The 12,384-nt window shown below is 32.1% G+C and overlaps 1 protein-coding gene across 1 annotated transcript; it reads right to left on the minus strand.

Annotated features, from left to right (window-relative positions):
* Positions 1–284: 284 nt before the first annotated feature.
* Positions 285–719, minus strand: LOC123665325 (histone-lysine N-methyltransferase SETMAR-like). The gene has a single exon (XM_045599638.1). The coding sequence runs from the start codon at positions 717–719 to the stop codon at positions 285–287; it is 435 nt and encodes a 144-aa protein (XP_045455594.1).
* Positions 720–12,384: the final 11,665 nt, after the last annotated feature.

Consider the following 12,384-nt stretch of genomic DNA (forward strand, 5'->3'; position numbering starts at 1 on the left):
GCTGTGCAGTATGAGGTAGCGCGTTGTCGTGCAGGAGCAGCGGAGCCGAACGATTGACCAAAGCTGGTTGGAGACGTGCGCGCTTCCCCATTATTGTGTTTAGTTCTTCACAGTACACATCTGCAGTAATGCTCATGCCGTTTGGTAAGAAGCTGTGATGAATCACACCGGCGCTAAACCACCAAACAGTTACCATCACTTTCTTAGGGGTCATTTTTCGTTTAGGGCATTGTTTAGGTACTGAACCAGGAAATAGCTGAGCGTTTGCGATTGTCGAATAGAATTCATTTTTCGTCACAAGTAACAATGCGATTCAATATGCCTTCGTTTGTGTGTCTGTTCAGCAGTGCAAGGTACGTCTCGACGCGTATTTTGCGCTGGCGTTCATTGAATTCGTAAGGCACCCATTTGTCCAGCTTCTTTACCTTACCAATTTGACGCAAATGGACCAATATTGTTTTAGTGCTAACTTCGAAAGCTGCTGCTAATTTAGCTGTACTTTGAGAATCATCAGCCTCCACAATCGCCTTTAATTCGTCATTGTCAACTAATATTTTCGGCCGACCACGTGGTTCATTTCTTAGGTCAAAATTTCCGGAACGAAAGCGAACAAACCTATAACGGGTGCCACGATTGTTAGTAGTGTTCGCACCGTAAACGTCGTTGATGTTGCGTGCCGCTTCTGCCGCTTTGCTACCACGACGGAACTCATACCCCATAATCATTCGAACCTTTAACATGTCCATGATGACGAAAAACGTACAAATGCGATGTAAACAGAACGCTAACCATTAAACAAATGACTAAATATAAAAAAGAATTCTATATTTTTAAAATAAAAATAATTTGAAATTCGAGTTTTTAGCGATTTTTTTGTGTTTTTAACCGACTTCCAAAAAAGGAGGAGGTTCTCAATTCGACTGTATTTTTTTTTTTATGTATGTTACATCAGAACTTTTGACCGTGTGGACCCATTTCGACAAATTTTATTTTAATCGAAAGGTGGTGTGTGCCAATTGGTCCCATTTAAATTTATTTGAGATCTAACAACTACTTTTCGAGTTATATCTAATAATGCGTTTTTACTTGACGCTTTTTTCGTCGACCTACGTTGTATTATACCGCATAACTTTCTACTGGATGTACCGATTTTGATAATTCTTTTTTTGTTGAAAAGGAGATATCCCAAATTTAGACCATGATAAGGAAACCAGGATCTGATGATGGGATCCCAGAGAAATCGAGGGAAACTATTGAAAATCCGCAATAACTTTTTAGTGGGTGTACCGATTTTGATAATTTTTAATTTAATCGATAGCTGATGTTTGTCATGTGGTCACATATAAATTTTATTGAGATCTGATAACTACTTTTTGAGTAATCTTTAATAACGCGTAGTTACTTGACTATTTTTGCGTCGATCTACGTTGTATTACTCGTCGATGTAATTGAAGTCGGTTTTTTTTTCGTTTGCGAGCAAACACAATTATGTAATAGCCAGTACGATAAAACGGCAATTTCATAGATAAAGACCTAATATTTTCAAAATGAAAAAAATCAAATTATTAAACTACTCGTAATACTATTTTCAATCACGAATTCGTTAAATTTTTGGGTGGAGGGCCTAGCTTCTTCGACATAATTTTACTTAGGTAGTAAATAAAAGTGGGACTTAGCGCGACAAAGAAGGTTGGGAGAGGTCCAAAACGGTAAAATTCTATGTGACATATTTTATGGACGGCGCGTATGTAATGAGAAGATCTTATCATATATAGGTAACATTAGTACGTAGAAAAAAAAATCTGTATCATTCTGTTACTGGCGAAATATTTTACTTTACCAGGATAGCATGTCCATTAGGTAATGATTCAGATAATTGGTCCAAAGTAATAAAACTAAAAGAAAACCTAAACGTGATTCAGTGCTATTAATAAGGGTTATCGCTTCATAGAATACAAATTACTTAAAGTAGCAAAAACTGTCAAGTGGATGCTACACTATTTCAGCATTTTCCTGTATTCTTGCAAGATACCGAGTTAGCAGTCGTTTCCCTCATGTTTAACAGATACCTAGCATTTATGTTAATAATATCACATCGTGCTCATAATGCAATTTCTACACGTAATATCGTGACGGAGTTGTACCATCTTCGTCCATTACTCGACTATATACTAAGATAAATTCAGGTCGCACCACTGGAATAACGAACTTTAATTTTAGTGTATTTGTGACTAATTTTGTTTGTCGCGAGAGTTTTAAATAAAGCATTGTGTAGTACATTTTAGTCTTCATTAATCTGTTTGAATATTTGGGTATAAATTAAACATCAATAACCCAGGTTATTTTAAGGATATTTATTATTGTAAATTATATTAATAAAAGTTCAATAAGATTAGATATTTTCTAAAAATTTGTATCATTATCTATGGCTCCAACGTGAGGATAAGATTATTAAGAAAGGCTACAAAATACAAACATGTGCGTTTGCACAAAAATAGTAGGTAGGGGAACACCGGGCAAGATGGGGTAATTAAGGTTTAAAGCTCCAGAAATCGTAGGGGGTCATGGTTTCATAATCATATTTATCCTTAATCAGGCTTGTAGTTATCAATCTTACATATTAAATTTAAATTAGGAACACAGCACCATAGAATTGTTAATAATATAACAAAATGTAAAATATGACATATCACCCCATCATGCCCGATAGGTCGGGTAAGATGGGGTGAGCCTAATGGGCAAGATGGGGTATAACCATTCTCACGACTATTCAGGAGTGCAGAACTCGCAAATGAATGTTGCTGCGGCATCATTATCATCCACTCCTGCGCAGCCATAATGTAACCATTTACCACAAGCAATCCAACCTTTCTTGGAGTCGAAAAATAACCCTGTAGAATGTAGGCATGGAGTGTTTTCGGTTTCAACATCACTCTTTTCAGAAAACGACTGTCTAATACGTTTCATTGGATTATATTTATTTGTGGCTTTAGTCTTGAAATAGGTTTTGTTTCTCTTCCTTTTTTCTCTGTCTGATTTCCTTGTTTTGCTTTTTTAACTTGTCTGTCACATTTTTTTTTAAATAAATTCTTCTACCTTAACTCTTAACAACTTCTGTTTATAGGGTGAAGAGGTTATGATAGTAGTTTTACCGCGTTTTTTCGTCACTTTTAATGTCTTCTTGGTCACTGGAGGCAATAGTTGCTTTGGGCTAGCTAATGCACTAAATTAGACTAATAATAAAATCTAGGCGAAGGACTCAAATTTAAATATGTGTTAATTTCAGTTGTACTAGTTGTCACAACTGTTAAAGTAGCAGGATCTGTAACAACAACTGCAGTGCTCGTTGCTGTTGTTGTAAGAGGTGCTGCCAAAGTATCTACAGTTTAAAAAAAACCCGATTTCTATGTCTAGTAAATAATCCATCAAGCTCATCCTCTTCTTCTTTTTGCGAAAATACTGGTATCTTTACATTCTTTATTAGCCTTTTTTACCTTTCATTCCAATGTAGTTTGTGGGACTAAGAAAATTTTTGCAGCCAACATATATCCCATTTCTCGCTTCAAAACAACTTCTATCGCCTTATTCAGTGCTTCCCTTGACCGTTTTCCTCTTCCTGAGTTTCTTTTATAAATATATATGACTTTTTTTAAATATAAACCATCCTAAAACAATATATAAAAAAATATAAATAATCAAAATCGTGTCAGGCAATATGGGGTATCAGATACCCCCCCATCTTGCCCGTGGATTCGTTTCAAAATTAATATTCAAACAAAAAAAAATTGAATAATGTTTCACAACAAAACAAGTTATTACCTGTTACTGCAATGTACTGTAGATAGGATTAACCGAGGTGCCGCTTAAAATTCACCAAATACAAGTTTCATGCACTACGAAACGTATATATAAGAAATTTTAATACGAACAAACGAAATCTACTTTTCGACGATAACTAAAACAAATGAATAGCCGCCGTGTTAGTACTCGTGTGACTAAGAGCTGTCGTGGCGGCAAGTAGCGAAATGGCAGAGCGAATGAGATTGATCAATTTAAATCACCTAAAAAGCCTGATGCCCCGTCTTGCCCACCACCCCGTCTTGCCCGGTGTTCCCCTACATGTGCTTAAAAGTGTGCGCAGTCTATCTAGAGAAGTAGCTAAATAACATATTGAATAACGTTTGAGTAGAAAAACGTATATGATATAAACTGTAAAACATAGTTATAAATACTGTATGTAGATATCTACTATAGCATTATATTTCTGTAGACAATATTTAACTTAAAATATATGAAGTTCAAAGTTCTCGTGATCAGGTGGGCGGCAGGCAATGAAGGAGGGCACATGTTGCTTAGTACGTAACTCAGTTAGTTTCATTACCGAGCGAGTGTCGCTACAAAACATGAGCTGCAAGCCATATGTGTTGGTTTTTGTTAGCTAAATAATATAATTCGTATTGGATATCTTTTTAATGTTACAGGAACACGTGATTATTCTAGGAATAGCTTGTATTTTACACATAAATTAATATGTGCCTCATACTCAATATAATTTTACTCCTGTGTCAGGATTCCAGAAACAAGCACATAACACAGGCACAAATACCCAGACAACGACAAACACTTAAATAAATGTGTTTGGTACACGAATTTGTGTGATATTTACTCAATCAAATATAAGTATAGCAAAACTATGCACTTATTTAAAAAAAAACTTTTGAACAATTTTACAATTATTCATAAATATATTTAAGTTTTCATTGAATCAATTTTATGATAGATAAATACGAGTATTGTATTATCATAACGCGGATGAAAATACTAAAATATATTTTAACAATTTTCAGAACAAATTATGACTTTTAGAATAACTTTAAGATTATTAATATTAAATTTCTTATCACACGTAATTAAAATTATAATATGTAAAATACTTAAAGTTTTTGAAGGTGTCAATAAACTCATTAGGTATGCATTTTGTATTGATACGTCTAGACTTAGGTCGTATATTAACATTGCATATGAAAATATTATATTTTACCTTAATGCCGTATAAAGAAGGTAATGTGATATGAGGTACATCGTAAATGGATTATCTGGCTTAAAGATTCATGGCGTATTGTTGTCTTTAATAAGGATGTACCTTATTGGTTCACGTAGGTACGTAACGGGTTTATTATAATAATGAGCTTTTGAAATACAATGGTTTGGTTCAAATCCAAATATATTATAAGCAATTAAGCATTATGCTCTATTTTCAACAAAATAAAACGTTACAACAAAAATTACAACGAAAATTTGCCGAAAGCAAATGTGATAAGTTTCTTTAACTATATTTTTTTTACAGAAGTAGAAATTAAACACAGAAACAAGAAATACTCTTCAATTTACACGACTACAAAGAAATATTTTTAATTTTCATTTTTAAATCACTTTGATAAATCAAGCAAATGTTTATAATTTTTGATCTTTTCATCGCGTTAAGAAAGGGAACTCATGCGACTTGACGTCAGGTATCGTTGATGTGGATCCACGGCTATAGTGATAAATATATATAATAGTTCTTTGACGTCGCAACTTATTTCATCCCATTTTAAGTTAAGGACTAATCTCACATCTAACACGTAATATATATATGTATATGTATACTACTATAATTGTTTATTATTAATAAATCTGGTAGGTAGCCAGGTAGGTACAATAACGTAGCTTTTAATAACCATAGAATTTTCAAAGTAGGTTGATATACTTTATTTTATATATTTAAGTACTTGATCCGGCGAATATATATATTGCCATATTTTTTCACGAATGTGTATATTTTTAATTTTATTTTATACGAATCTTGTCCTGATAAAATACAAAATAAGAATCATCCAATATAGTGCAGCTGTTCGGAACTTTGTGAGTGCATACGGCGATTCATTCGATTCGATGAATGTGACGGAAATCGCATAGAAATTGTAACTAAAGCTAGTAATAACTCAAACTTACTAATATGTAGATTTTGAGAAACTTAGTCATTAATAGAAACAAATTTATGATAAAAATACGGTGTGATATTGGAGTTGATAATTGTGTGAATGTGTAATATAAACGAAATAATGAATTCGTGAATAAATTGACAAGATAAATGTTACGGTTTGAAATATCAACGTAACGTGGAAAGAGATTAAGTGAGATTAAATGAATGAATATGATTAATTAGTATGTGTATTGCTTCCGATGAATTACCTTGAGTAGTTTTGATAGTATTACATTTCTTTTTGTGTTCGGTATAGTTATAACAATAACGTTGTACAAAATGTTTGTAAGAAAAAAAAATAGAAACAAAATCGATCTATTCACAACAAAATGGTGGTACGAATTTCACGTATCTGTTAGTTTAGTATAATTTAAAAAAAAATACTTGAATTGATCATAATCATACGACAAACTAACGTAACGTAATAAAAAGAACTTTTATACAATTTTCGTTTTGTAATTTCATTTCTAATAAGTCACGTTTATAGTTTTCTTCGAGTGTCGTCTAGTTTTTCTCTTGTGGCCAGGCTGCTTGCAAGTGCAATAAGTTTAGTACACCATAAAAGGAACAATATCGATGTTTTCTGCGACATTAAGTGTGATTTGCAATAAGCAAGAGAACTTGATTTCTTTTACCGAATCTATACAAATAAATAAAATTGGAGTGCCTGTTTGTAATCTCTCATCTGATGTATACACGGTACATTTACCAAAATAACAAAATAACATTTTTTACAATTTTTGTATGTCTGTCTGTCTTTCTGTTTGTTTCTGCTAATCTCAAAAACAACTAGATCGATTTTGATGGGACTTTCACTGGTAGACAGCTGATTTATTTTAGAAATTTATTTATTTTATAACTCTGTGAACTGAACAATAATTTTTGTTACATTCCACGCGGATGAAGTCACGGGCACAACTAGTACATATATTAAAATTGAAGACAGGCTAGTAGCGTGTAATGAATTACTCTAAATTACTCTAAATACTAACGTATCGTTTATTTAACCATGAATGTTATAATTAAAATGCCTTTTAAGAATCCCTTTATCCTGTATATGGCGCATTTCTAATCCGTAAATATAATCATTTCTGGACATTTGTTTGTTGACACTGACTGAAATTATATAATTTTTAAACTTAACGGAATTGAACTGTTATTGACTTATTTAATGAAACAACTTTTTTCGGATTTTATCGCGGTTTATTATTAACTTTTGATTCCCGACGTTTCGGATACTTTACAGCAACCATGGTCACGGGAGGACCATTGAGGTGTTATTGACTTGTTGCTTATACACATAATATTTATTATTTAACGATATGTATGACCACGTGGTCGTAAATTAGGCAATAAAACAACAAGTTGCGACTACAGAATGAAAGTTCAAAACCTATTAAATTGAATAAATTGTATAGAATATGCAAAGATTAAACGTCAGTCCGAAAGCATGATCCCTTCTTTTTTATTTTTTGCTGCTTATTTATTGTATAAATTTTTAAGGCCATAATATTCGATGTTTTAAGTGTTAATGTAAAAATCCTGTCTGCATAGGGCGTTTAACCCCTTTTTAAAAACAACATTTCTTTTAAATGTGTATATTAAAGTACATTTATAAATATTAAAAAAATGAAAAATTTCTTTTATTATTACTCTTTTCTTTTTATTTTTTAACCGAATTCCAAAAAAGGAGGAGGTTCTCAATTCGACTGTATTTTTTTTTTTTTTTTTTATGTATGTTACATCAGAACTTTTGAGCGGGTGGACCGATTTCGACAAATTTTCTTTTAATCGAAAGGTGGTGTGTGCCAATTGGTCCCATTTAAATTTATTTGAGATCTAACAACTACTTTTCGAGTTATATCTAATAATGCGTTTTTACTTGACGCTTTTTTCGTCGACCTACGTTGTATTATACCGTATAACTTTCTACTGGATGTACCGATTTTGATAATTCTTTTTTTGTTAGAAAGGGGATGTCTTTAGTTTGGTACCGTAATAAGGAAACCAGGATCTGATGATGGGATCCCAGAGAAATCGAGGGAAACTCAAGAAAATCCGTAATAACTTTTTACTGGGTGTACCGATTTTAATAATTTTTAATTTAATCGAAAGCTGATGTTTATCATATGGTCACATATAAATTTTATCGAGATTTGATAACTACTTTTTGAGTAATCTTTGATAACGCGTAGTTGCTTGACTATTTTTTCGTCGATCTACTTTGTATTACTCGTCGATGTAATTGAAGTCGGTTTTTTTTTCGTTTGCGAGCAAACACAATTATTTTATTTGAATTATTTATTTGATATATAAATAAATTTTTACTTTTTTATTTTTTATTGTATTTGTGCTCTCATTGTGTAGTTGTGTGTCTGTAAGCAGTGTATGTGTCTCAAATAAATGTCTTTCTTTCTTTTAACACTACAACAACAGAACTGGACCAGTAGCTGAAAATATTAACACAGGTGAGACCACGAGGAAAAACATAAGTTTTTAAATAAATTAAAATACTGTAAAAATATAACAAAACTTTTAACATATAACTCTCAAAGTGAAAGCCTGAAAGGTTATCCGATTTCAATTTCGTTTATGAATTTCAATTAAATTATTATTTTAGAGCGAGCTGGGCTATCATTTGTAAGATAAATATAAATGCTTTGACTCTGCGAACTTACTGATTTCATAATCTTATAAAGTATTGACAATTTTCATTTAAGCCTTCGTTTGTTTTGCTTTAACCCTTCCACTGATGCTCGTGATAATATAGATTAAGGCTTTTTTAAACTTTTCTTTCGTTTGGGTATTGGTACTGTATTATTTAACGCTATATATGAACTAACTACCGCTCTGGTGAAGTGGCAGTGGTGGCCCATATATGAAGAAAATATAAACGTTACGACACGGTCAGTCGGAGGTGCAGGTTCGATTCCCGCTCGAGACGGATATTTGTATTTGTACAAATATTTCTTTCCGGTTTGGTTTTGGTCCGTCCTTGTGGGTTTCCTCACCTTGGCTCGGAGAGCACGTAAAACCGTCGGTCCCGGTTTTTATAATAAATACACCTGATAGCGATCGTTACTCATAGTAGAGAACACATCCGCCAATCCGCCACTGCGGAGCAGCGTGATGGATTAAGCTAAAATCCTTTCCTACATGAAGAAAGAGGCCTACGCCCAGCAGTGACATGTTCCTGGAAAATCGTGATCGAACTATCACATTTATGTACAAATAATTAAAATATGTATAAACCAACGGTATGCATATCAAGTACTTAGCATAGTCATTGTAGTTTTATAGTTGCGGCTACAAAAGAATTTTAAAAGAAACTTAGCAAACAGATTTAGTCGGATTTCTTACTCGTTCAAGAACGCGGCTGGAAATCTGAAGTGTACTCGTTGCCAGTATGCCTTTTGTGTGAATAAAATTCAACATCTTTTACTTATTCCCGTTTGAAGTAAACATGAATATTTTCCAACAAAACAAACGTGAAAACGATATTCAAAATGTCAAGATCACTTATTTATGTAAAAGGCTAAATTAAAAAAAATACAGAGGCGTCGAGGAATATCATCTGCCAATGCGTATGAAAATGTTCTCTTGAATTATCTCTTTTTTTAGATATTTATTTAAATGTAACGTATGTATTCACGTTTAGACCACTTTTATGTAATTGAATTCGAGAAAAATAAGGTTTTACATATTTAAGATTTCTATTGATGTAAAAGAATTTAGTTAGTTATTTTTTTAAGTGTGATACTGGTGATTAGTTGAAATTAGTATAGTTAAATAGTTAGTAGTTAGTTTGCTCGCAAAAGAAAAAAACCGAAGTCAATTACATCGACAAGTAATAATACAACGTAAGTAGACGAAAAATTTATAAACGCACTAGTCACTACGATTTTCAAGGATTCCAACGATTTCTCTGGATTCCATCATCAGATCCTGGTTTTCTTATCAAAGTACCACACTTGGAATATCTCCTTTCTAACAAAAAAAGAATAATCAATATCGGTTCATAAACGACGAAGTTATTCCCGAATATACATAAAAAATATATATATATATATACTGTATGGTCAAATTGAGTAGCCTCCTCCTTTTTTGAAGTCGGTTAAAAAACTAGCCTCGACTCGCAATTTAGTGATAGGTATAAAAATCAGCTTATATGTTATTCTGTGTATGGTGTAACCTATATGATTTTTTTTTCAAATTAATAAGCGCTCCTTCAACATCGTCGGATGCTACCTATATATTCGACAACTATATATTCGACTCTTTCATATCTTATACTATATCGTTCTTGCATACTTTTAGTCTCTCTCGAGGTGAGGTTCCCCTCCCAACTGTATACTTATTTATCTTATCATCATCATCATCATTACAGCCTATACAGTCCACTGCTGCACATCTTATATAGGAAAATAATTGTACAGAGGGTATGAGTTTTCTTTTCAATAAAAACCAACATAAAATGGAAATAAAAATAAAATATCTTCAAAATATACATAATATATTAATTACAGAAATTACACAAACAATTCGTAAAGTATACGTTGAACAAGAACTTAAACTATATCTAACTAGGGGCGGATACACGTGTTCTTAATACTAAATGTGTGTATATCTTAAAAATATTTACAGTATATTTATTTCGTTTGTTGGCAGCCCACCAACCCAACGGACAGACATCTAAACCGGAAACCATCATCAATCCATGCCGAGCGAGAATCGAACCCGCCAGCCGTCGGTGTTAGCGCGTACATGACACACGCACTCTATCTCACTATAGCAGTTGTTTAAAGCCTTATTAACATTATGTTAAATGTGAAACTCTACGACTTATTCTAACAATTCCGTAAGTTTATTATTTGTGCTGACTTTACATCTTAATATGTCGACTGCGTTCCTGATTTGGAAAGCAATTACATGAATAATTACATGAGAAGCTTAAAAATTGGCAATGATAACATTTTTATTTATAAAGACAGTAAAAAAAAGTAATCATCGTAAACAAATTAAAGCAGAAGTATATGAAACTACTTCTAGGAAATACGAGTAATAATCTCTTACAAAAGCCACAAGCACTTACAATTTCAAAGACTAATGATATAAAGGAAAAAATATATAAAGCAACTGTCGATATTATAGGTTTATAAGTAGAATCATGAATCGGAGGATTATATAATAGAATAGTATATATATATATATATATATACCCTATATCTTGCTATATGTTTTTGAAAATATACTACTTTAAGTGATTAATTAATGGTTAAAAGCAGCAAATCTTAAGAGTAAAAAAGGGAATGCAATAAAGGAGAGAAAATATTCAAGATTTTTTTTCAATACAAGTCCTTTCTATATAATTGAAAGCAAACCTCAAAGTAGTGATCATTAAAAATCCTTCTGAGTTTAAAGTAAAGTGAAAATTCCACGAAAAATACAAGAATGTCGGGCAAGAAATTCAAACAGAAACGCGATACTTAACGTTCCAGCGGTTTTTTTACAAAGCTGCTTTTACTTCTATTAAGATCGTTTTAAATATTTTATTTCTAAATTTTTTAAATGTTTTTAATGCATTTTTTTTGCAAAAAAAAAAAAAAAAACGAGTGATATGTCGAATATATTATGTTGATACGAAAGCTTGTCAAATATATATTTCTGATTTAGGGACACAAATAAATCACGACGTAACTTAAGAACAATTTCTGAGTAATCCTGCCAAATATCTTTGCACTCCGCTATCTTGCACGTTTACTGGGCAATCACGTCGAAGTTGACATAAATCTTTTTAAAATCCCAAGCACACAGGTTACGTAAGTTGCTTCCTGAAGAGGGTTGTGACAGTTGGGAAGGGCATTACATTAATGCGCTACTACATTGGCGGTGAGTTGGCATATTGGTCATACAATTCATCTGGTATTAGAAATAATTTTTAAAAATTTGTTTATGAATTTATTGATCGGATCGAGATACGAATGAGAAATTTGATTCCATTATTAAATACATATTACTTGTAGGAAGCTTTTATTAATCAGAAATCAATCGCTGAGTCGTTGTTAAAAAAATATTTACAATCTCTATTTGTATTTTTCACGTTTTCAATTATAATTTTAACAAAATAAATTGTATTTATTGAAATATTATAAGACAAAATCGATTTCGCTACAACTTCGTTTTTCCTAGAAAACAGTAATATGACCTCATTCATATTAAATTATGTTATTACACAATAATTCCTCCTTTTATAGTAAAATGAATGAAGTACTCGTATAAAAGTACTTTGTCGCTGTGAAATGTTAAAATATTTGTAATCACTCAATTGAATTTAAAATTAACGAAAGCTATTATATTAT

The sequence above is a fragment of the Melitaea cinxia genome, chromosome 24 (assembly GCF_905220565.1).
Source record: "Melitaea cinxia chromosome 24, ilMelCinx1.1, whole genome shotgun sequence".
Taxonomy (NCBI): Eukaryota; Metazoa; Arthropoda; class Insecta; order Lepidoptera; family Nymphalidae; genus Melitaea; species Melitaea cinxia.